The sequence below is a fragment of the Hyalella azteca genome, unplaced genomic scaffold, assembly GCF_000764305.2.
Source record: "Hyalella azteca isolate HAZT.00-mixed unplaced genomic scaffold, Hazt_2.0.2 contig13900, whole genome shotgun sequence".
Lineage (NCBI taxonomy): Eukaryota > Metazoa > Arthropoda > Malacostraca > Amphipoda > Hyalellidae > Hyalella > Hyalella azteca.
The window spans coordinates 72,244-99,002 of NW_025943805.1; the positions used below are offsets into that span (position 1 = coordinate 72,244).

General features: G+C 42.9%; 2 protein-coding genes across 4 annotated transcripts; both read right to left on the minus strand.

Moving 5' to 3' along the window:
- Nucleotides 1-394: 394 nt before the first annotated feature.
- On the minus strand, nt 395-23,647 carry LOC108669949. 3 transcript variants are annotated; one of them, XM_047883872.1, is made up of 14 exons: nt 23,569-23,647; nt 13,620-13,727; nt 12,266-13,362; nt 11,823-11,959; nt 7,927-11,255; nt 7,605-7,665; nt 6,121-7,297; nt 5,800-5,881; nt 4,276-5,578; nt 3,244-3,810; nt 2,789-2,984; nt 1,218-1,416; nt 821-1,019; nt 395-508 (listed from the first exon to the last, which is right to left on the minus strand). In XM_047883872.1, the coding sequence occupies exons 3-14, from the start codon at nt 12,920-12,922 to the stop codon at nt 397-399; spliced, it is 8,019 nt and encodes a 2,672-aa protein (XP_047739828.1). In that variant the 5' UTR covers nt 12,923-13,362; nt 13,620-13,727; nt 23,569-23,647; the 3' UTR covers nt 395-396. The 3 variants fall into 3 exon arrangements, with proteins under 3 accessions (XP_047739828.1, XP_047739829.1, XP_018012884.2); XM_047883873.1 differs by lacking the exon at nt 23,569-23,647 and adding an exon at nt 22,519-22,554; XM_018157395.2 differs by lacking the exons at nt 11,823-11,959; nt 12,266-13,362; nt 13,620-13,727; nt 23,569-23,647 and adding an exon at nt 11,761-11,798.
- Nucleotides 13,485-25,439, minus strand: LOC125178947. Its single transcript, XM_047883871.1, has 5 exons — nt 24,569-25,439; nt 24,123-24,145; nt 14,222-14,371; nt 13,620-13,752; nt 13,485-13,498 (listed from the first exon to the last, which is right to left on the minus strand). Exons 1-5 carry the CDS (start codon nt 25,191-25,193, stop codon nt 13,485-13,487), a joined length of 945 nt encoding a protein of 314 aa, XP_047739827.1. The 5' UTR covers nt 25,194-25,439.
- Nucleotides 25,440-26,759: the final 1,320 nt, after the last annotated feature.

Consider the following 26,759-nt stretch of genomic DNA (forward strand, 5'->3'; position numbering starts at 1 on the left):
AATGACCTTCGATAATTTTTTTTTGGCGACGCTCAATAATATTGAGCTTTATTAGAACCGAAAACTGTATACGAAACAAATAGTAGGCTGCTTTTCGTTTATCACTATCCACCATCAATTGACAGCCCCATCCATAAATACATAGCTATAAACATGGCGGTAGCTTCATGGCAATCATTCATTGTATACCGAAACTAAGCAGCATTATTGCATCGTTCCATGGATTGAATTGACTTCAGGTGTTTGAACGACACATCCATCACTCGATGCCGAGTGTGAACCCCTCACTCGTTGCCACGGTGCACCCGTCACTCGATGCCAAAGTTGGCGGTCTCCTCGACAGCGAGCAGCAGCCCCGACTCCATGCGGCGTCCTTCGCTCTATGCCTCGTGCCCCTCACTCGATGCCGAAGGTGGCGGTTTCCTCGACAGCGAGCAGCAGCTTGTCGTGCAGCATCTCGGGCGACGGGTACGGCGGCAGGTCAAGGCGGTTGAAGCAAGTGTGCGCTCTGCGTCGACATCAATATCATGAATATCATCGAACAGTGAAAAAGCATGTTGATATTACCTTCATATAGAAAACTTTACGTTGCACAAAACTTAATTACGAATGGGTAGATTAATCTGTTGGTAACTTCTAAAACTCCTTTGTTTAGCGCCGAACCTAAATGTCAAATACTGGTACTTAAAATCAAAGATTATCTGTAAATCATTCACATTAATCTTCATCTGCAGACTTTCAACCAATGGAACTACACATTTCGCCCAGACGAGACTACAAATTTAGCCTTCACATCTCACCAAAACGGGAATATAAGTACCTGGGCAGACTGGAAGGCTTGCCCCACTTTTCGATGCAGAACTTGCGAGGACCATTGCTGCCCCTGAGGGCGGCAAATCCCTCGTATGGGATGGATGAGGTGCCCGTGACGAACTGCAGTAGCCGCAGCCGACGTTCGTTGCTGAAACGCTCGATGGCGAGCCAGAACCACTGCACCACCGGGTGCGCGTCGTGGTAACCTGTTATTACCAACGAATTAACTCAACCATGAAGAAATAATATTTTCATTGATTCTAGACGAAGCTTTTTTCAAGTGAGAGTTCCTCATATCTAAAAAAAAATGATTGGTTCATCAATCTAAAAAAATTGTATGACATTAAGGGAGTATCAGCTCACAAATATAAATGAGTGATAATATATTGTTATGACGGACTAACCTGATCTGTATTCGGTGTTTTTCCTCCAGTCGAGCACGTCGATCTCGAGGGTGCCGGCGATGACAAGTTCCAGGTCCCTGGCGTCAAAGAGCTGCACGTGGCGAGGCTCCAGTACCTCATGGAAGCCTCTGAGCAGCGCCTCCGTCTGACTCGTCACACCGCGCTCCAGACGCCACCGCACCATGCGCTCAAGGTACTCCTGGGGGCGACCATTGCTAATACAATCTACCATGAAAATTATATTTAACAAGGATAGCCTGGTCTAGCTGGGGATCTGTGATGCCTGCAGTCCAAAATACCGTTGTCTCGAATCCCTTAATTCCGGATCCAGTTCATAATAGTATAGCTAATGTTTGCTAATTGTTCCTTCTCCGGCATAAATGTGCATACTCGTCTTCACAAAATAATCTTTCTTCAATCGTATGTTGGTAAAAACACAACCTATAAAAACCAGCTGCATACGTATATATACTCGTCGATTTCAAGCCTTTTTGAGCCATTTTACGTGTCAAACAAGTGTTCTCGTCTAATCTTACGCCTGGCAGGGGCAAAGGAATTGCAAAGATAGGATGTGTCAGTGGGAACTACAGTCCACAGTTACTAAACTTGCTGCGACAGCCAGTGTCGTCGAATGGGTGTTTTTAGCATGCACATTTCTTTTTTTATAATTACTGCTAAATACTTTGTAACAATCGTAATAAAAAATAAACAATAAAAAAGGTTTTCATTTCTCTTTACGTTTAAAAAGAAAAGTTTGAAAAAATGAAGAAAATGTGGTAAAAAAATATATATGGTTTATAGGAAAAGGAGCCAACTCATTTTTGCCGAAAGAAGTATCTCCAAAATAAAAGTTAACCAAAAAAATGGGAAGAAAAATAATAAAAATTGCTTCCTCGACAAAAAACTGTTTCATAAAATATACTATATAAATCGAAATATATACGAACGAGATCAAAACATAAGTAACGAGAAAGCAACAGGAAAAACTTATCGTTTACAGTTACAAAAAGATGAAAATTGTACGCATCATTAAAGAAAGGTTTCAGATGACAAATAAGCGAATTTAGATTATTAATTGTATCGCTCCAGGTGCAATTGAAGTGAGTAACTTGTGGAATAAATTCTATGTGGAAGTTTACCCACCCACGCAAGGGCATTTCTCTAAATTAAAGATAAGCAAGAACGTTTCTCTGCGAGTTTATATCAGCGCAAAAATACTAAAATGCCAGGAGTTCATTACTAATATATGTGAACCAGAAGGCTGTCAGAACGATTATGTAATGATTCAGTTCCGACGAATTAGACTTAATGGGCGAAGAAACAACCCTTCTACCTACACGTACGTATCCATATTACTTTTGGGCCAATTGTATATAACGGTAGCTTATGCCCTCCTTCACGATTTTCTTCATTTCATGCCTCTCATTGCCGCGTTCTTCACCCCATTTTGTCCTTACATGTCAATGTTTACGCTCTAACACACCAACCTTCTTGTTCATTGTTATACATGCAAGAACCGTGAAAAAAACGTTCATCATTAATGATCGCAACTACGATGGAGAATCACAAACCTTTTTATTTTTCTCGGTGACAGGAATGTTCTTGCCGCCAGGCTTGAGTTCCTTGTCGACAGCGCGGCCACAAAGCTCCTCTGTGACGACGAAGGTGAGGTCCAGAGGGGCGGTGCTGAGGTCGTTGTCTTTCACCCACAGCAACGACTGGTGGAACTCTGCGTCCAGCGCCTCTACATCCGACAGCGACACGGGACTGCGCATAGTTACGGTGTTAGAAACGTTGCTTGCGAAGTAAAGTTTCACGAATTTAAAGTAAAATAATGATGTTAAAAGAAATTGTGAAGTTATGAATAAGTCGATATTTTAAGTTACCGGCTGAATATTCAAAGCGACCAGCGTTATTTCAGGCTTTTTGAATAACCCCTTTAATCATTTATTGCAACACTAATGAACAGGAAAGGGGGTGAAATTTGGTAATAAAATAAAGCCTGTGGCACAAAAGTGACACTAACCTCCTGAGGAGGGCTTTATAGAAAGGCCTCGTGAAGAAGACGTCAAGTAGGTATTGATGCACCAGCGCCAGCCCCAACACTCGTCCACAGAAGCGGAACCAGTCAGGGTACCGCTCCACGAATGCCGACATGGGTGATATTTGAACTGTGTACGTGTCGTTCGCAGAGTACTCGAACAGACCGTAGTACGGGTTGAATAACTCGCGTGACAACAAGAAAAAGAATTCCCGGGATGGGCCACCATAGTCCAAGCCTTCTTCTCCATTAAAGACGATGTAAAGCTTAGACTTTTGCAAATCCTTCTTGCCCGCAGCCATGATCTTGGTGAAAGCGTCTTCAAGTAAACGCTCTCGTCTGATGTTCAGCTTGAGTTTTCCGGGACCTTGGCCGAAACCTTTTGCCTCGAGTTTTCTGTAGAAGTTCTTCAGTTTGGTTTCGAAATCTCTTCGGTAGGGAGCCGGGGCTCTGACGGCGCGAGGGAGGGCTGGAGAGGCTTGAGGAGAAGGTGAGGGCGAGGGTGAGCTGAACGCCGGCGGTACGTACGTCATGATCTCGTGCTCGAATAAACTGTGGAATGAGATGCAGCGTTAGGGTGGATCAGGGTTCCATAAAATGGCATGCACTCCTATTAACTTAGTCATAAGAAATTAAGAAGTGTGTACTTGTCAAGACAACGGACTAAAAAAGTACGAACCTATAATTAATACATTAATTTAGCAATGATAATATGTGAAACAATTTAGGCAATAAAAATTAGAATTTAGTAGGACGTAAACGATACAGGAGCAGGTTTGTCTCGACTATATCCGAACTCGCGTTGCACGTGTGCGATTTGCCAGATAACTTTTAAGCTTTGCAGGTGATTGGCTTAAAAACACATTTTTCTCTGAAATAAGACTTGCGATGTAACAAGTGAGCTTCAACATCTAGCTTATAATCGAATTCCAACACATTATTTTTAGAAAACATAGGATTTCCAAATGTCAGGAATATCTTTAAGCACCTGGTTAATGGCACTGAACACCCATTCACCTGAGCAGTATGGTGAGGTCGATGTCATGACAAAGTCTTGTGAGCGCCGTGGTTCCCTCCTGACGAAGAGCCGCAATTTTCTCTCTTAGTGGAGCACTGGCGGCGTTCCTAAGGCTGCTCTGGCGCTCACACAATATGTCCATGATATTAGCCTGCCGTAGCCAGGCTACGACCTTCTCGTTGTAGGCGGTGGGCAGGGACAGCCCGCTCGACTGGTTGCTGTTGAGGCCGCCTATCGTAGTCGCAGGTCGTGGAGGAGGGATCGTCGAGTCGCCAGTGTTGCCTCTGGATGAACGGTGAGCGCCCTGCGGGGGAACCGACAGCCTGCCAGAGGGCATTGACGAGGCCCCCACAGGTTCGTCAGGTTCAGTTGGAAGACGAGGGTCCATGAAGGTAGTTGTCTTGCTGGTGTGATCAATGAAAAACATTTTACCAGCGCGGTCGTACTTGGCCTCCCAGTTTGACTGCAACTCGCGGTCACGGTCTGCGAAGAGGTTAACGATGGTCACCAGGTCGCGGTTGTGTTGGTAGCGAGCAAACGCTAGTCCATCTCGTCGGATCCTTGAAATCATGTGGCGTAGGCTGCTACTGCGCTCATACATTGCGCTCGCACACGGGTTTGTGTTCAAAATGAGGAAAAAGTCTGGTCTCGATAAGAATTTGACAGCAGGAAGCTGCAATAAGAGTTCCCGTCGTTCTGAAACTGAGCTTTCTGAGGGTCCACTCACATCAGGCTGGAGAAGAGGAGCAGAGGTTGGAGAGGAAAGCGGTCTAGCCCCAGCAATAGTAGGAGGAGAGGTGCTTTGAGAAGAGGGAGGAGGGGAAACAAGGGTGATGGTGGGAGGAGAAGGTGCTAAGGATGACGGAGGAGAAGCGAACGATGATGAACAAGGAGGTGATGGAGCAAACGTGTTAGGAGGGATGAGATCGGGCGTAGAGAGAGGTGCTAGTGGCGATCGTCCCTGCATGGGCGTGGGTGGAAGCTCATCAAGTTCTGGGCGTCTGGACGAGATGGTACGTCTGATGCTCTGGTAGCGACGGTCCAACTGTTGACGCTGCAGTTTGTGGCAGTTGGAGACGTGGTTCTGTGCTGTGGCACAGGACGGCCGTAGCCACGTCGTCGTGCGGTTCACGTGGTCGATGTAGAAGATGCGACCGTGAGTGTCTATACGAGCTTCCCACTTCGAGGGAAGAGGTTCCTCCCCAGGAGGGATGTTCACTCGCTGCATTCTCACGCTCCTTTCTGGGATGGACGGAAGGCGCGTACTCGTGTCGTGACTTCTGGTGCCCAGACCTAATGTGTCTGTAATGAATAAGAACCCAAAGCTTAACTTAAAAACATCGTGAATTGATAAATATTTAGAACTTCCTTAAATAAGAAAAATCTTGAGAGGGCAAACTAAAGACAATTTTCGATTACGAACACGAAAGATATGAGATAATAATGAGATAGGTATTTGCATGGGAGAAGATCGTCATTGTTTGAATCTTATACCATGAAGTGAAATCTAATTTTGGACGCACCGCTAACACGTTCTTCAGAAGCTGCAGCATCCAAAGGACCGTCTTCTGGAGCTGATTCTTCACTGGGACTTCCTGCAGAGGCCTGAGTTCGGCATAAAAAATATGAATTTTATTTTATCCAAAAATAATTGTTAATATACAAAGTGTTAATATACAAATTCGTTCTATTGAGCAAATAAATAATTAAAATTGGTCGCATTTAAACTCAAAGTACACTTGAATTAAGTTCATTTTCGGTAGACGCCCACCAACAAACAAAATACATCAAGTCGATGAGCAACAAGAAGCAAAAGGAAAATTTATTCCGAACTACTTACTTACCCATTGATTGTTGAGTAACCCGGATCCCTGGTGTCGGGCCCGCGCTCCCCCCAAACACGTGCCCGAGAGAGGGGGCGGCAGTTGAGGGGGAGTTGAGCTCCGGCACTCTGGCAGGGGGAGGACGCCCCGCGAGGAGCGACTTGCAGGTCGAGGAGGGGGAAGAGGAGGAGGAGCTGCACGAGGAGGTAGATACGTGGAGGCGGCGACCCTCGCTGACTGAGGGGAATTAATGTCAGAAGGTCGGACAGCTCGAGGAAATTCTCCTCTAAGCGATAACATGACAGTAGCTGCGTCAACTGGTGGAGGTGATTGGACATGCGAATCGCGGGACGCTTGTGATGAACTGACGGAGGTGACGCCTGAAATTGCCTCGTAGTGGTGCGTCGAAAGCGAGGAGTTGACATCACAGTCAAGAGCTGATGCGGCGTCGGTGGCGTCACCAAAAGCAGACGAGGGATCTTGTGGGTTGTTCAAGGATGAAAGTTCACACGGGTAAGCTGGAGGAGACGAAGAGTCGCGCGATTCATCGTTGGCATCGGATGCTGCAGCCGAACTCCCGACGGAGGCAGAAGCGTCGAGGGAGGCCCGTATCTGGTGCCAGGAGTCGCGGCGCTTGTTGCCATAGTAAGCCACTTTCCTGCAGAACGTCTTGCTGCGTGGTGACGTCACATCATCATCGACAATTCTATTCACATCTGCCAGTGCATCTTGACGAACAGTAACATCAGCGTCACCATCATTACCATCGTCATCACAGCAAATCGGTTGTGGTGCTTCTCCAGCCTCGGTCACGCTCATTTCGTCAAGCTCCAATTCTGGTTTCGGATCAACATTACACTCCTCACTTTCTCTTACATCAGAAGAAATTGATTGACCTGCATCACTCGTTCTTTCTTCAGATGAAAAACAGTCTTTTGCTTCGACAGTTTTTTCCAGATTCAAGGCCTCGGCCGCGGCCACCGTGTTGTTCTCTGACTGAACACTAGTCACTGTCTGATTTTCAGTCTCGACAGTAGCAGCCATCTTGCTCGGCCGTGGCGGTGCAACAGGGACCCGTGCTTCAGATTTGCCAGACTCAACTGAGGTTGATGAGACGTTCTGCTCTGCGCCTGACGTCTCCCGCTGTGTTGTCCCTGAATCGATGGTCCACAGCTGGCTGTAGCAGTTTGCAGGAGCGCTGGAAAACGAAAAATTCAAAACTTAAAAGTACTTACAGAGCTCTTACCATGATAGTGACAGTAGTTGCACTGAGTAACTAAGAACGAAATTCGCAGTAAAAAAAGAGGAAATTCATTAGGAGTCATGCTACTGATTTACTTCGACTTCATGCGTCTCTTGATGAATCTGGCAGCTCGAGTAAAATATGAATGTTTGTGACTCATTGAAAAATACAAACGTAAAACCTATACCTACATAATTTAAAGCAATATAAGCAAATCATTTTGCGTATAGAGCAGGACATCTTTAAGGTAAGAATAACTGACCTGGCGTCGAGAACAGCTGAGAGGACATCGGTTGCTTCTCGATAGGACTGGGGTAGTGTTTCTGCAGTGGAACGTAGGTTAAATCTTTAACATGTGACAAAATTAAAAAAATACATAATACCGTAATAAACAATGAACCTATAGTTTAATTTCACTGTAACCTGAATTTGAAGCAAAAACTAGAATAAAACTTTTACGCATTCTCTCTCGTGTAGAACAATTACTTATAGTGCTTCTCACAACAAAAGAATATTCATGCAACAAAAATAGACCTTAAATATATTTCGAGCCATAGCCGTCTTAATTTCAAGTACCAACTTACCCGCGTCGCCGGCTGCAGGAGCGAGCTTGAGATGCGAGCGTGGAGATGCGAGTGGAATGCGAGCGCATTCCACGTCCAGCGTTCCCTCCTTCGGTTCAGTGCCTGCATCAGACGCCACCCTCGCCTCAGTGCATTCATCAGGTGCCTCCCTCGCCCCAGTGCCTGCATCAGACGCTTCCCTCGCCCCAGTGCCTCCATCAGGCACCTTACCAACGTGCACAACACGTCCTTCGCTGGTGGTCCGCTCAGGGGGCCTGGGCGTGTGGCTCCCTTGCGATAGTGACCTATCAGGCAAGTCAGGACACCGTAGAATATTTAGCATCGAAGAATTTGGCCGATGGGGAGGGACTGCGGGAGGCTCCTCGTCTTCCTGCTCATGGTCAGGAGAACTTTGGCTAAGTGCAAAAATGTGGTCCTCCTCTCGGGTTACGGACAAGGCACAGCATCTGCTGTGATGCAGCGACTGGCAGGGGTGAGCATCGTAGGTGTTGCTTCCATCGTTGTTTGCATCGATATGACATAACAAAGCTGTGGCGCTCTCTCGCGTGACCTCGCTCACTGCAGACGATAGAATCCCGCAATCCAGAGCGTGTTGATCCGCCAAAACACTCTCGATGGACGAAGGCACGAGCACGCAGTTCTCCAATGTTGGACTGGCGAACACCGAACTCGACGTGGAAGATGCCACGCTCGTCACCATGCACGTAGACTCGGAGCATCCCACCATGAGGTCTTCGCGCTCGTGCCCCCAGTAAGGCTCGGGAAAGCTGTCGCTCTGCTGAGAGCACCCGCTAAGGCGGTGGGGCGAGTCGCTTGGGGCATGGGAAGATAAACTTGCGGGGCGAGAGGTGCTGCTGGGGCATCTTGTGGATGAGTCGCTCGCTCGACGATGAGACGAGGTGCTGCGCTTACGTCCCCTCACAGTGTCCCGGACACGTCGGACGGGAGAGTTAGAGCTGCTCACGGTCGCGTTACATTCACTTTCACTTGCGTGAAAAGTTTCGTCGTTGGTAGGCTCCTCAGATGTCGGAGTGGTTGCAGACATGATGCTCTGGGTTTCATTATTCGTCTCAGTTTCGTTCCCGGAATTCGTAACTACTTCTATGAGATCTGGTTTACAAGGCGTGTCCTCGAGGTGCGAACTCTTTCCACATTTATGAAACAAACTAGATTTATCGGGATCAACAGTGGATACCGGTTTGTGCTGCCCTTGACTAGACTCAGTTATCACATGAGGACATGAACTTAAACGAGCGTCTTCACTTGCCACTATGTCGGCTTCACTTCCGTCACTACTCGCCCAACTCTTGCAAAAACAAAGCAAAGCGGAAGATACATCACCGCTTCTATCGACATTACAGTCCTTCTTCAAATGTAAATAATTACAATGCGAACACGGTTCATCTGACGTCCTTTGAGATCTATTTTTTAAATTGGAATCCGGATTTTTGCAGTCAATATCACCAGGTAAGGCATTTCTATTTTTTTCGACAATTTTAATCGTGTTCTGCTCAGTACTCATCAAATTCACAGGACATGCAGTGCTCTCGAAGCGGTTCTCAAGGCAGCTCGCACTTGCACTAGAACCGAGAGAACTGCAACTGCCTCCAACTTCGTCCAGGTCAACTATGTCGTATGAAAAAGAATTATCTTGGTCCGCTTCAGTTCTCATGGCAGCTGCAGTCTGTTTGGGCCTCACACTTGGCTCAGACTGGACGCTGTCTCCTCCACTGGAAGTGCGTGATACGTTAGCGTTGGGTCTGGCTTCGTCGGCCGCAGAAGGCTTGCAGCGTTGAACGGGTTTGGGAGCCACCGCGACTCTTTCTGGACCCTCAACAACCCCAGTCACCAGGACCGCCGATTCGAGTGTCTCGTCATCGTCGAGTTTCCGGTCAAGTTTTGTTCGTTTGTCACTGGGTTTATTGAGTCGGTCCAAAGGAGGTCCTGGTACAGCTCTTTTATGGGCCAAGAAAGGCAAAGCCATGCGCCGCTCCAGTGGTCTATGACCAGATCCTGAAAGAGAGGATTTAGTCAAAGACTTTGTGCGTGGAGGGAGAGGAGGAGGATTGTCTTCAGAAGAGCCATCCCCACTGAGGGGCGCCTCTTCAGGAGCACCTGATGCAATGGACTCCACCGAACTGGTGAGGCACGAGCTCGCATCATCCAGGTCGTCCATAGGATACACAGTCTCGTAGATAACCTCTTTCTTGCGTTTCCCGTCTTCCATTTCCAACTTGCGGCTAGAATACTTCCAGATAGGGGAGTAGTCAGATTCACCACGCACAAAGTCCGCAGAATCTTTGACATTTATTTTACTGACGACATTCTTCATTTTTAACGCAAGGTTCGTTTTTGGTTCTCCGATGTGTATTCTAGAGGATTCATTTTCCTTAGCCAACTTTGCGTCATAACCGTTTGTGAGGAGAGTTTTCTGAATTGCCTCTTTTCCTTGTATGACATGACCGTTCATGAGCAGAATATCCCGTTCGGCTTTCGTATAAACGCCCTTTGAACTTTTGCACAACACTTCGCTGCCATCATCCTTCGTTTTGTTTACTTTACTCTCAAGTTTTTTCTTGCTTATAATTTGTAAATTTCCTCTATCAAAGCCTGTCGGAGCTCGGTTCACAAGATTAGTGGCCTCAGTCAAAATTTCGTTACCGTTTATGGCCGAGTCCGTAGAGGATCCTCTTGAGTGACAAGGAACGTTCGTTGTGGCTTCATTCGAAGACAACGATTCTGGACCCGACACGTCAACGGGACTTTCAAACCTGACGCATTCAGATTCGCGTGATCGGTCAAGAGAAAGATCTCGACTGCATGGTCGTGATCTAGGCGTGACCGATTGATTAAGATCATTGTGAAGACCACAATCGCTGCCGACCGTAACAACAGGGCTACATGAGCGCCCGCCTTCGTCATCGACGAGCTTCATTGTGTTGCCGAGACTGAGAACTTGGCTGTTTATCCTTTGGTTTGAAGGAAGAGTTTCCTCAAGCACTTTGTTATTCGTCACATTCTCGGAACTCAAATTACGAAAGCACGAAGATTTGTAAGTTGAGGCGTCAGCTGAAGTAGTAACAGCGTTTGAACTATTTTCAATACCACGATCGCTATCAGTCCCAGCAAGATGGTTGTTGTCCCAGGGGCATTTCAAGCCCTGATGGTGAGTGCAAGGTTCCTCTGAGGGCACGGGTGGTGGGCTGAAGGCAACGCTGAAAGAGATGTGACCAGCTGAAGCAAGTTCAGTTGGAAGACACTTCGAAGACGTTGCAGCCGACGGGGCAGAGCTACACGACAGCGCAAAGCAGTGTTCGAAGCCCGTGCTCCTGTAAACATATTAGATACACAGGATCAGAATTTGATGATCGATTATCATGTCTAATAATCACAGCTCTTAAATTTGTACATACGAACAAAACTACTAAAACTAATTATTCTACTATTATTTACCGCTAAACTACACTTTGGAAAGCTGGCGTTTAGAAACCATATATATTTAATTTGACTTGGTAAAGAAATTTTTGCTCATGTTGGCATAACCTCGCGTCGCAGCAGTGTCAGAGGTACAATTACAGCGACGAGAAATCTACGTACCCAAACGACTTGTGCCGCAGCATAACCAGAGGTACGTGAGTAGTACTGCGGAATTCACGTACTTTATAGCCTTATGTCACAGTAGTGCCAGAGGTAGAGATGGCTACAGCGGAAATTACGTACCCAATCGCAGCAGTGCCAGAGGTACGAGAGTAGTACTGAGGAAATTACGTACCCAATCGCCTTGTGCCGCAGCAGTGCAAGAGGTACGAGAGTGGTACTGCGGAAATTACGTACCCAATCGCCTTGTGCCGCAGCAGTGCCAGAGGTACGAGAGTAGTACTGAGGAAATTACGTACCCAATCGCCTTGTGACGCAGCAGTGCCAGAGGTACAAGAGTAGTGCCGTGATGCCGCGTAAAGCCCGGCCCTGATCTCCCAAGGCGCGACTTAACGGATAATTGCACGTACTCAGACACGTGCCCCTGCAGCTGCACCTGGAAACCAGCCTCACGTGAGCCTTATGACCTAGATACAAATTGACTAGACGTGACTAGATACAAATTATGCACTACGTTGACCGCCACACTAGCTACGTAGTGCACATGGGCAATTTGGTCAAATTAGGTTCCGAATGCAAAAGCAACATGAAAATTTATAATTATAATCAACATGTATAAGCACCAAATATTTACTAACTAACCACACAAGTTTGAAAATCATAGCTTCGTAGCTAATTAACCCTAAAATTAAAAAAGTAATTGCTATAAAGAAAAGTTATGACAAGAGTAGGCCTGACTTACAGCGTTAATTTTGGTTTCGGAAAGGCGGCTTTTGATCTCGAGACGATGGTGAGGGAGCAACGTTGCTCGTTTCTCGTGCCTTGGTTTATCGTCTTCAGACTCGCTCACTGACTTCACTTTATGGACACTAGCAGCGTTACTATCACACCCTGAAGTTCTCACAACACTAGGGTTATTAGTTTTACCTTTGCTGGCACTCCTACTACGACCTAACCACGGCGTCGTTGTTGCCGGAGTTTCAGAGATCAATGAGGGAACAACTCGCAACTTTACGTGTGGATCGTCGCTACAAAACGGCCATTTTTTCAAGCCAACGCAATCGATGTTTTTAATGGAAAACTTCAGTAGATATGGACATGAGCCACCCACTTCTGTCAACACTCGTTGGCATGCTTCGTCATCAGACGAGTCTGAGGCAGATACAACACTCGCGACTGCCGAACTCGTCTCTTTGGCAGCAATCGAATTAAGAACAGGTTTACACGGAACGCTTTCTTCTAACACATCGGATGCACAACCGCAAGATGAGGATTCTTTGTGACACTTAGAAGTAACGGAATTTTCAACAAATTCCTTTGACGAAGAGTTGCCGGTAGATTCAAGCGCAACGATGGAATTGCACGCAAATGCAGGTTCTTCAACGGACGCCACTGTCATAGACTTATTATTTGATTCATCTTGCGCACATTTCAATTTGATTCCATGGCCAGAATCGGTTACCAGGTCTATTGCATTTTCAGGAGAATATAAAGATGCAGCTTTCTCCTTATATCTCGAATTTTGTAATTCATCTACAGAATCAGGCGTACACCGAATAGAAGTGGATTCTGTATCACCGGAGATAGAGTCCGAAACTAAACACTTATGAGCGTTCTCATTCACAGATGATATTTCAGAGATAATTTCTTTAACCGCAGATTTTTGGTGAGATTGATCCAAACGTTGACTGTCTGCCTGCAAACTGCCTTCTCCTAGCAGCAGTTCAGCTTCCACTTCGTTTTGTTCTAGGCTGTGTAGAAGTTTGAGATGGAATGGTGCAGAGGCGGCATGAATGGTTTCGTCGTGGATGTGACGCACGACAAGAGCACCGCATCCGCCTGCAATGATCGGTACTTTAATAATCTCATAGAAATTAATATCTGCAAATACTCATGAACTCGGACCTACAAATCCTCATCTCCACATCCTGAGTTCGTGACAGAATATTCATGTGACACTTTCAGGTGACTTCGTCTGAAAACAAATAACTTATTTAATGCTAAACTATTGAAGATGTATATGCTCCAATAATTTATGCATCAGACTAAATAAATAATCCCTAACAATAATTCCTATAACTAAAATGATCCCTCACGTTTACTAAGAGCCACGAGGGCGGTGAGATCTAGAGTCCAGACCAGAGGGCAACCCTCGTCACCGCCCAGGGGGAAGCGAGCCAAGTCCTCACTACAGCCACTGTCTTCTGCACAGAGAATGCGAGTGAGTGCCTGTATAGGGACAAGCTCTATTGCTAAGCATAATATATTTATACATCAGCGATCAGGTAAATCGATTGACAGACAAACAGACGCACATAGACGCAATAAAAAGAAACAGGCAGACAGATTGACTGACAGACAGACAAACACGCACACAGTCACACATAAATACCAACAGACATTCAGATTTACCAACATACAGACAAACAGGCAGACAGACACACATAAATATAAACAAACAGAAAGACTAACAGGCAGACAGTCCCAAATAAATACTAACAGACAGACAGATATAACCAACAGAGATATACCAACAGACAGACACACAGAAAGACAGACAGGCGGACTAAAAGACTATCAGGCAGATAGACACAGAGAGGCGCACATTCTGCAGACAAAGACACACGACAGGAACCGGACGCACAGACCGTCCCGCCCAGCGGAGTGACGGAAGCGCGCCGACAGAAAGCGCGGATACCGGCGCGCGGACGCCGGAAGAGCGACACAGATTAGCGGATGGATGAGACGACGCGAGCGTGAGAGCGTCCGCAGGTGTTGGACCGGGGGAGGGGGGTGGTGGAGGTGAGAGTCTTGAGAGTGTGATTGCGTTGAGAGTGCAGGTGAGAGTCTTAAGAGTGTGATTGCGTTGAGAGTGCAGGTGAGACTCTTAAGAGTGTGCTTGCGTTGAGAGTGCAGGTGAGAGTCTTAAGAGTGTGATTGTGTTGAGAGTGCAGGTGAGAGTCTTAAGAGTGTGATTGCGTTGAGAGTGCATATGTTAGTTTTGTGCAAACCTTGGCAGTGAAACGTCTAGCGGTAATTATTACCCAACACTTATAATCATTCCAATAACGAAAAACTATAGTACACGAGTTCCACGCGTCATCACGCTTCAACACTTGGATTTAACGTTGAAGGTTTGTTTTTCCAAGGACATTTGGAGCAAATGAAGTACAAATAATACATTTAAACAAAATTATCATGCGCCAAGAGTAAAAATTATCATTTTGACTCTCAGTGTAATTTAATTGAAAAGTCGCGAACGGTTTCTATGGTGATGTAAGTTGCAGCTACGGACGCGCAAGTTATAAGAATTAAGGACATAAGAAACATAAGACCATAGTCCAGAATAAAAACAGAGAATATGCGTAATGATTAAGTAGCAACCGAGGAACTTACATAAAAAATATTACTCAGTACTCACTGCAGTGAGTGACAGAGGGCGCATTTTCTCGTCGACGAAAACGTGAAGTCACGGACAGACAGACGGACGGACAGACAGACAGACGGACAGATAGACGGACGGACAGACGGACATGGCGAGCACAATAGTGCATTTTTTCATAAATGATAAAATGCACTAAAAACAATTAATTCGAAATAGGGTTGAGGTGTATGGGGCTGGGAATGGGTGGGGGAGTCTTCCCCGCGTGTGAGGTAATGCGTGGGCTGCGAGGGCGTGGTTATTGGGGGGCTTCCTGCCCTCCCCCCACCGTAGGGGAGTAGGAGGAAGTAGGGGGAGGAGAAGGGAATTAAGGGGAGGTATTGTAAACCAATGGATGCCACCTACGCCTCATGAGGTTTTGATATACGCCACACAATACGCACCCGTGGTGCAAAAAAAAAACAACAAATACATCAAACTGGATAAACACACAAAGGTATATGGTATATAAAATTATTCTGAATGTATTAAAATGATTCAATTAAATTATTATTATTGCTATAATGATTAATATACGCGGACAGTTACACGAATACGGACACGTGGTGCAAAAAAAAATAAATACATCAAACTTGATAAACACACAGAGGTGGATAGTATGTAAAATTATTGTGAAGGTATTAAAATTATCCTATAGAATTATTATTACTGTTATTATGAATTGTATTAAAATTTTAGTAAAGTCACGTAACATTCATGTTACAGGCATGAACTTTATACGACACTGGAACGCTCGTACCTCATTCATGCCGATGGTTGCGTGTAGTAAACACAATATTAATGAATGAAGTAGGCAAGCAGAAGCAGCAACAGCAGCTGCCACACGTCGCGTCACCACCACCGTCATCAAGGACACGGCATCATCACTACTTCCGTGGCGTTCATTCATAAGTTGCGGCAGCAGCTGCTACACGAGTCACAAATTTCTTGAAAATCGGGATTTTAAATCAATTTAAATAAATAAAGATTAAAACCCTACATAATCATAAAAACTAAACTCCAGTTCCATTAGGTCCGGCAGTCGCCTGGTCAGGGAACATCTTCCTTTGCAAGTGATTTAATTGTAAAGGTTTATGCTGATATTTTGAGAGGCATTAGACGAATCCAAATTATATGGGGATGTTGGGGTAGGGAAGGGTTGGAGAGGGAGGTTCGTATAGCAGCTGCTCCCGCAACTGATGAATGAACGTCACGGAAGTAGTGATGATGTGGTGTTGATGGCGGTACTGGATATTTTGTATAGTAATTTGAACATTCAAATTCAATGAGTTGTCGTGTTCGAGGTCGCCTGGCTAAAATTATTCGCGTTTTCACGACGTGTAATAAAACTTACTAAACATGTATTTATTATTTTCACATAGTCTGAATAAGCAAGGTCATTGTATTGAATAGCCATTGAAATCACGGAATCGGGAACTCTTTTACTATCAAAGATATTTGACTGACGTGAATTTTTCGCGACAGAGATTGCACTCTACGATCAAAAAAATTAGGTTTCGTTTCGTTGACGTTGAATTATTCCTTTTCTTTATTCTTTATTAATTCACTCTTTCCGTTGCGGTTGTTTATTTATTCCCCAATTTTGCCCAGAAATTTTTTAGTTTCTTTTAAAAAATACGAGGAAGGCAGGAAAATATTCGATGCGGCAGACTAACACAAAAGGTTAGTTGGTCAGCCCTGAGTCGTCGGCCGTCAAGGTCTCGTGTTATGTCATCTTTCCAGCCTGGTAATGTGATACCAAGGTTCTCTACAACTAAATTAATTAGTATTATCATTGATAATATGATTATTATCATAGATGATATGATTCTTATCATAGATTATATGATTATTATTATAGATAACATTATTATTGTCATAGATAATAAGATTATTATCATAGATTATATGATTATTATTAGAGATGATATGATTATTATCATAGGTGATATGATAATTATTACAGATGATATAATTAATATCATAGATGATATGATTAATATCATATATGATACGATTATTATTATAGATAATATTATTACTATCATAGACGATATAATTATTATCATAGATGACATGGTTCTTATCGTATATAATAATCATATAATAAATCCTACTAAATTAATCCCCAAGTAGTAAAGTATGGCAGGACAGAATCTGGGGGCATCGCGTAACCCGGCATAAAAACAGTCCTGGAAGTTGACTATAAAAGGTAAGAAGAGCGACTTCGAGAGGAAGGGGGGGAGCGGGGGGAAGGGGGGAGGTCCCAACGTGTGTGGGAGTCTCGCGGTCAACTTCCGGCGACCTCCCCTCCCCCCCTCCCACACCAGGGGGAGCGTGGGGAGGAGAGGGGGGGGCAGAAGAGGTCATTAGGCAAGGTTGTGTCCAAAGAGATAAAAGAGGTAATAAAGAGGTAATGAGACGAAATGTTGGAGGAAGGATGGGGTAAAGTGATGACGAACCAACAAGCCTCTGAGACTAATATACCATCACATGAATAAGAGTAAACCTTCAACACTCACAGAAATGAAGAGACTTCGTCCAGAAAGAGATTAATTTTATTACTTTTTTACACCTGTGAAGATCATCCTTACCCAGTTTAGTCCGGAAAAGGGCGTATCATATTGTTAATATTTGGACAATATAACTCATTCATTCATTATTGTGAGTGAGCTATTGCTATACTGTGCAGTTCACACCCGAGGTTTTCAGGAGTAAGATGCTAGAGTCACAAACTAACGCAACGTTAATTTAATTACCACACCCAGAAAAATATGGCATTGTCCAATTAATGACACACTTTCTTACCCACAATACAAGCAGAGAGCGAACGTAGAATTTATTTGCCTGTTCCTGGCCCAAACCGGATTACCCACACAAAATCAAAAAGTGCAACGAAACCAGGACAACGAACAGATAATTTCTATCAGTGCAGCTGAGAACATCCAACGATGTGGAGACATAAACCAACCTGGAAATATATCAACCATGCACTTGATTACCGAAATTTAATCTCGGACCTGAGGGTTGTATAAAAAAGTAATTAGTACCAATAAGCCAGGTACGTATCGAGAATTACCGGGGCAGACAAAAGGTTATGAGATACCCTTAATTCTCAAAGTGTATTGTATTGTGTATTGTAAAGTATTAAGATCATGCTTAAGCACTTCAGTTTGCAAATATCCCATTATAATTTCTTGTTTTTACAGCGTCATTCTTACCAGAACACAAGCGCTTAGAAGAGGCTATCAAAAAGTCGACTCTTCAAGCGCTATTTCTACAACACTTGTGAACGCAATGAAGCAGGCACGCGAGACATTATTTATCAGCCTTGTGTAGTATGAGTGACAATATATTGATTAAAAAACTTATAATTCAATACAATCGAATAATTTATAATTGGGGATTATTTTACAGTAAAGCATTTATATATACAAAAAAAAACACTACGCTTTGAACAAATCTAACTTTATCTATGATTAATAAACATGAGACCGTTGAGACGTTATAAGCTAATCCAATAATCCACCTAATTTTCTTATCTTCATTGAAATTCTCCTGAAGTAATTTAGATAATTCATCATCGTCGTAAAGAAGATGAGAGCAACATAGAGCAAACTCCTATAAATACAGGTTTTCGGTAAGCATCCACCATTAGCGGCCAACTTCGAATTGTGAAAAATTAATCATTTAAATAAGAAAAATCTAAATAACAACTTCGATGTAGTTTTTTGTGAGAATTATTTATGAAATAACAACTTCGACATTTTTTTGTGAGAATTATTTATGAAAAAATATTCGCCGTTGTTTTTTCGTGAGAATTATTTATGAATTAACAACTTCGACGTTGTTTTTTTGTGAGAATTATTTATGAAATAACAACTTCGACGTTGTTTTATCGTGAGAATTATTTATGAAATAACTTCGACGTTTTTTTTTAAGAGAATTTTTTATGAAAACAGCAGACGATGTATCGCAATTTATATGCTCATGACCACGAGACTGGCATGTAATATTTCTGCAGTTATTTGTACTCGACTCAACACTCGGACACGGTGAGATCCGGGAGCGAGTCCCCCCTCCACCCGCCCCCTCTCTAGCCGTGACCTCCGGGTAGACGGCTAAACCGGCAGGAATATGGCGAACGCAGCGTAAGAAAAAAAAATATAACTCAGTACTCACTGCAGTGAGTGACAGAGAGCGCATTTTCTCGACAAAAACGTGAAGTCACGGACGGACGGACAGACGGACAGGCAGACAGACGGACGGACATGACGAGCCCAATAGCGCCTTTTTTCCATAAATGAGAAAATGCGCTAAAAATACAATGACTTGCATGCAGATAGAAAAACCATGCACAGTAAATAAATAAGAGCGAATTAAAGAGCAGCACCAGAAGCAGAGTAAGGAAGCGCGCACTCTAGCGTTCCCCTCCATATCTCCACCTCGTTCAGATAACGTGCTTCAACAATTGGTTGCCATAAAATACACCAAACGAGCTGTACTTAATAGATAACGTTTTTATGGCTGAAACACCCATACATGATACGGAGCAACGAATGACGACTTATGTAATGTATCCCTACGCACTTAAGTATGAACGTCTCGCTGAGAAGAGCGAGTTTGCTGAGAAAGCACCGATCGAGTTCTGCGAGGTGCTAGTATTTGCTGATCAAAATGATGCTCATGAATATAATATTTTACTTAAATGCGTATCGAACAGAAATCACAGATCTGATCTTGTACTATTCTCAGTTAGGGTAACATAGGTTACATAACCAGAATTACATACTGCATGGTAATGTTGTCACAACAAAAAAGCCGAACCAAAGCCATAGAGAGTGCAATAAATACCGTCTGACCGTAGTAAAGCAGAGCGCTAGTAATATGGTGTACCTACTGCACAGCAAAGGGATTGTTGCATGCGGAACAATGCCCGTATGTGTACAGACTTTGTTTCCTGACACACAAGCAATTGTGTACGACTAAACTACAGGATATCCGGGAATTAACAGTTAAAACAAACTCATATCACGATACAACAAAGACTTCCATGCATTTTTCCTTTCACGTTCATTCACGTTGTAATTGTCGAGATAAAAACATAAGCATAACACCGAAGTTCATTACAAAGTGCATTCCAACAGCGCATACGTGATCCTCTACAGACATCTGAAAATTTAAAAAATTCTATTAAAGAGCACCAAGCTGAGCTCATTCAGTGAGACATTTATTTTGAAAACGGAAGTAGCTTTCACTGGTTCAGCAAAGTAAGAATTGAGTGCAAGCCTATGACGGTTTCTCAGCCGCAGCAACCGGTCCAGTCTGTCCTGCCTCAACAAGATCCGCATCATATGGAGCTTCAACTTTCTCGCAGCCGCTGGAGCAGACATCCGTGTTTTAGTTTCCCTTTGCCGGACGCTCATATACCGACTAAGAATTTCCGACTGCTTGCGCCCTATTGGTCTATATATATGAAACAGCCCCACAGCCGGCATGTAGCAACTTCCGGTGTGCTCGTTCACGGGTATAAATACAGGGGCATGTAAGCGGTATAACCGCGTCGCTTCCGGAGACATCTCTTTTTTCCGTCAACTCTCCCGCGCCTGTTAACTGTCGGCCATATGTTATAGTCTGAGCTATGCAGGGCTTGTCCTGTAAAAGGCCTGCAGTCATCGTATAGCATCTATAACGATGTCAATTCGTGGATCCACAACCACGAATGAATACTGTCTGCACTACAAGAATTCCGTTATTCGTTCGTAAGTATTATTAAAATAATATTCGCGACAATTAAACTATTAATAGACATTGGTTGAAAAAATGCATTTACGACCGGTGGTATTAGTAAGTCTAAGTTCTGAAGATAATTCCACGAGGTGATTCTCATGGAACACAGTTTAACATGTTGATCTCAATTCTAAAAGATATATAGGTTCCTGATATAAAAATAACCTCAAAATCGATAACAGGATTTACCGCACTAGAGACAGAGGCGAGGCACGTGTAGGAGCCACGCGGTGCAGAAGGCGATTGCAGAAAGATTATAATGTCTGATATAAAAATAGCTATGGGGTTCTATAGCATCAATAAAAAGAAACTTCAGATACAACAGCTGATTTATTCATATGAATGATACAGCTACATTCGGTTCTTCAGATTAGCATTTTATTTCTATCGTCATGTATACGCATTTATACGGTATACGCATCTATACGGTATACGCATCTATACGGAATACGCATCTATACGGTATACGCATCTATACGGTATACGCATCTATACTGTATACGCATCTATACTGTATACGCATCTATACATACGGTATACGCATCTATACTGTATCATATCTATACGGTATACGCAGCCGATCGTGAATAATCAAAACATAGCCGTCATTACATACAAAAAAAAAACATCACATAAGAGGAATCTTATTAAGTCACATCACATGAGAGCCATCACAAGCGCCATCAGATGAGAGGCACTTCAAGATAACATAACAGAAGGATTTCGAACAGTTATCACAAGACAACATCATAAAAACACAAGAGAACATCATCACTTCATAAAAAGGAATAATAAGTATTTTTTAAGAGCGTTCGTAGGAGATATCTTCTTGATGAAGATCTCATGATAACTGATATCTTAGAAAAGACATATCAGAGCCATCATAACATGAACTATGCACCAACCAACACCCATCATCACATACATCACTTGGCACAACAGGCGGCACTACATGTGTCACTGCAGACGACGCTGCAGGCGGCACTACATGTGTCACTGCATGCGACGCTGCAGGCGGCACTACATGTGTCACTGCATGCGACGCTGCAGGCGGCACTACATGTNGCAAGCGCCTGCAGCCACCGCGTCTGCAGCAGCGCGCGCAGGCACAGCAGGCGACACGCTCTGACCACGCGGTCCGGATTGCGTGGGATTTGACCCACAGTATTGCGTGAGTGTCCCTAGCTTGCTCTAGTATTTGATCAGAAGATTGCCCAGGAATATGGTCAGATGGATCGAATATGGCCCGAAGGATCAGATATGACCAGAAGGATGTTCAAAACACTCCAGTCAAACATTAGAGCTTGCACGACATTAGTCTTCTTAGTGAATGAATAGTGTACTTGTCGATTTTTTTATACATGATTGGTCTTAATCAATTTTTCATTCCTACTCTAAACCCCAGACCAAGTAGCCAATTTGAGCGGAGTGATTGTGCACTGATAGTGTCATAGTGATTGCCTATTAACTCACTATCAGTGCACTAGGAGGTTGCACCACCACGTTGCGAGCGTTCACTATCTCTGTCGATCAAATCTCGTAATACCATAATCGCGAAATTAATAAACACACCCTGCCTTAAATTCATCCAAAACAAGAAGAAAAATGTAAAATGCATTCATTAATTAAGCCATGAACTGATGAAAATAAATAGAATAATCGTTCACAAAACCACGTGAAATTTCAACCCAAGCAATTCACTCATTTAAAATTTATTATATTTACAAGTTTTTGAGTAAATATAATTCATGGTACCGGTACTGCACATCATTGAGAAATCTCACCCACGAAAATTAAGTGACACGGCTATGACGATGGATACAATTCCGAGCCCAGGTAAGACAACCACATGGACGAACAACGCGATCTCTTCTGAAGGTTGCCGAGCGGTAGCGTCACACACCCTCACTGCACGGCAGCCAGCGCTATACTGGTAACTGGCGCGATGGTATTCCTTTAACCGCGCGTAATAGCGGTTTATAGCGGTTTCAGCGTTTATTAGGCCGTAGGCCTGTTGCCGATTCTTGAACATCGCAGAACATTCACAGCTTGTTGCGGTCTCAAACTCACAACTCACTGCTCCAATTCTGCTGTGCTTAACCGCCCGGCCTCCTCGCCGATTCTGACCAGAAACTGGAGCACAGAGCTGGGATCGAACCCGCGCCTCTCTGCTCCAATCTTTGTACTCTGAACTTTAACTACTGGGCCACCCTGTGTGTTACCAATACGCCCAAGATAAAGATACTATCTATCATATTAAACTGAATCGGAAGAATTCTAGTGAATGCCTATACCCATCCATTTTGCTCGTTTTTCAAAATAAATTATTCCAATATTCTACAACCAATTTTTAAAATTTGGTAGGAATGATGTAGAACTTCCACCCAAAACACCCGAAGTGTCCTTGGTTCTCTAACCACAAGCATAAGCAGGCCGGGACGTTTGTTCATAACAGCAATGCTACTAAACAGCGGTAAAAAAAATATAACTCGGTATTCACTGCAGTGAGTGACAGAGAGCGCATTTTCTTGCCGACAAAAATGTAAAATCACGGACGGACGGACGGACGGACGGACGGACGGACGGACAGACAGATAGACGGACGGACGGACATGGCGAGCACAATAGCGCCTTTTTTCCATAAATGAGAAAATGCGCCAAAAAAGCAAACAGACTAAAATCAATCTTAAGATAAAATAAAGGCAGAGCAAACAATCAATATAATTAAATTAGGTATCCCATTAATAATGCTCCATGAAACACAATTAATGTTCGATGTTTAAAAAACGTAAAGAAAATGCAGATTTGGAAGGCATGAAGAATCTTGTACTGACCTGCAGCGTAGAGCCCAAGCCATCCTTTCTGCCGGTCAGCTTCGTAAAGCTGCGGAAAGTGCACAAGCAACTGCGGCTGTTGTTGCTGCAACTGGTGTTGTTGCTGCTGTTGCTGGTATTGTTGCTGCTGTTCCTGCGACTGGTGTTGTTGCTGCTGCTGCTGTTGTTGCTGCGGCTGTTGTTGCTGCTGCTGCTGTTGTCGTAAAGAAAATGCAGATTTGGAAGGCATGAAGAATCTTGTACTGACCTGCAGCGTAGAGCCCAAGCCATCCTTTCTGCCGGTCAGCTTCGTAAAGCTGCGGAAAGTGCACAAGCAACTGCGGCTGTTGTTGTTGCAGCTGGTATTGTTGTTGTTGCAGCTGGTATTGTTGCTGCTGGTCTTGTTGCTGCTGTTGCTGCAGCTGTTGCTGTTGTTGCTGCTGCTGCTGCAACAGCTGTTGTTGCTGCTGATGATCTTGTTGCTGTTGTTGCTGCTGCTGGTCTTGTTGCTGCTGTTGCTGTTGTTGCTGCTGCTGCTGTTGTTGCTGCCCAGAAGTTGGCAACAGATGCACAACCAATGGCCAACAGGTCTTTGTGTCTGTCAAATAGATAGACAACATTACATTCACAAACATTGTTAACTTGCTTATAAATGAGCTTCATCTTTTATAGACTAACTGAAACTATGATGTATGCAAAAACTCCTGCTGCACCAAGGCTCCTATCAATGCATTTATGACGAATTAATGAAAAAATAAATATTTAAAAAAATTACTAGGAATGTGTGTTTCATTAATGAAAACACTTATTTTTCAAAGGGACTTATACCGGTACTTACATATTTATGCTTCAAAAATTCAATATATTAAATGCACACAGCAGCAGAGCCATGTACATTTATATATATGTGCATTTTCTATAACAACTTCAGCCCTAAAATAATAAATTACAAGTTATGTTATAATTTTTCTTCATGATGGGAGACACACAGAGACAAAAAAAAAATCTTTATATCACTCACCAAGACTTGTGCTTGGTTGATTAGATGTCTCCACAATTGTAAGTTCTGGTTCCACTTCAACTTCTGCATTGTTGAGTGCAGAAATGTTGTTTCCAGACAACTCTGACTTGTCATCCATGGAGCCGTATGAGTCATTGCATACAAAATGGTCAGAGTTTGTTGTACCTTCAAGTGAAGCAGAAAAGAAGGCAAGGTTTTCTTCATTGTCAAGACAGACTTCCTTCATTTTTGTTGCCACAGAATATTTCACTATGGAGGTAGTTGAAGGAGAAACATCACTGGAGTCAATATCAGGTATTTTGGCAATTAGTAAGTTGGACAAAATCTTTCCGGTTTCTGTACAATTAATGGATAAATGAGTAGGAGAATCATTAGAAGATGAGGCACTGATGCCAGTGGCATCAGCAGTTGATGCAATGACAGTTGAAGAACAGACAGAAGAGCCATTGTTACAAGATTGCTTAGGAGAGTTTGTAGTGTTATTTTGGCTCAGACCACTTGTCACCATATTGACCACAGTGGCCATGTTCCTGCCAGAACATTCCTGGTCAACATGATCGTCACTGGCGGTTATCACAGCATTTATAGCATCCGTGCATGGCTCCAATTTGTTCCTCGTATCCATCCACTCAAAATGGGATTGAGCTCATGTCAAATTTCCAATTCATTCTTCTATAAAATCTGGCAAGTCAGTGCTCAAACACTCAATGCTTGATATACATTAATTTCTTCATAAATTCAAGATGTTGTTGGAAGTTAATTTCTTTACCACACCATACAGAAATTATCTTGGGCTAAATTGAAGTTTTTTATGCAGAGAAGTATAAAATATATCTATATAAATTGTTGATTTCATCAAATGGATGTTAAACGTAGAATCAATGGCACAATAAATAGCAAGATATTTTCATCTGAAATCTTTATAAAAAAGATGAGGGATGGTATTGACAATGGATGAAAACAGTAAAATCAAAATGTACTAGAAAATTTAAAATTAAACTTTATGAAGCCAAAAAATTAAGAATTTGTGTATTTGTCTCAATTAAAAAGGGATTTCAACAACAAATCATCAGCAGAGATAAGGACCTAGTATAAAGTCTCATTCTATCCACCATTTATTATGCCAATAGGTGTTTCTTTAGCTTTTTTACAACACTTCTCTTTAACTTCACTTCTTGTCTGTTTGTTTATCTGTCTGATACAAATCTTATAATCAATATTCAACACACTTCTACCTGTCCAATTGATCTAAAATTTTGCACACTTGCGTAAAGTTGAAGACAATGCATTAATCAATTAACAGAATACCGTATATAATTTTGAAATTAACAATTTTTTTTGCAATTTGAAAAATTAAAAAAAAATAATTTTTTCTTCTACAAATTTTATAATCGATATTCAACACACTTTTACCTGTCCAATCAACCTGAAATTTTGCACACTTGTGCAAAGTTGAAGACAAGGCATGAATCAATTGACAGAATAAATAATTTTTATTAATATGGAAATAAAATTAGAAATTCATTGTAGATGTGTAACATAGGAGACACTGTATTCTTTAGAAGTGTTGTCTTTAATAAGTAATTTTTAAATGCATATTATTACCATTCCGCCTATAATTTTATCCTTATTAGTCCAGTCAGTGGAATAGGTAAGTCTAAATCGAGTTAGCATTAGGCCATTAGGCATTAGCAGTAGATAATTTAACCTATAGGCTAGTCCAGTCAGTGGAAAAGGTAAGTCTAAATTGAGTTAGCATTAGGCCATTAGGCATTAGCAGTAGATAATTTAACCTATAGGCTCCTGATAAGGCATAAACCTTCTCTTCTCAAACAAAAAAAATACAACCATTCATTTGTCCACTTGAGTATAATGTGTTTAAACTTGTCAACAAAAGGATAACATCAAGGTAGGCTGAAACAATAGTCAAAAACATTGTTACCTACATAAAAAGTACCCTTAACATCCATGTGTTCAAGAGGATAAATCTTAGAGTGAGTGATGTACGTAAATTGTGACTTGCTCATTGTCAGGAGAAATAATTTTGAAAGCTTGGGAGCAAAAAGTATTGAGTATTTCTAACAAACTCAAACCAATGTACTAATTCAAAAGTTAATGGTCAATCCATTTTTTATGTCTTGCTAATTAGAGACATCAAATAAGATGCATTTATACCTTCAAATAAAATTAA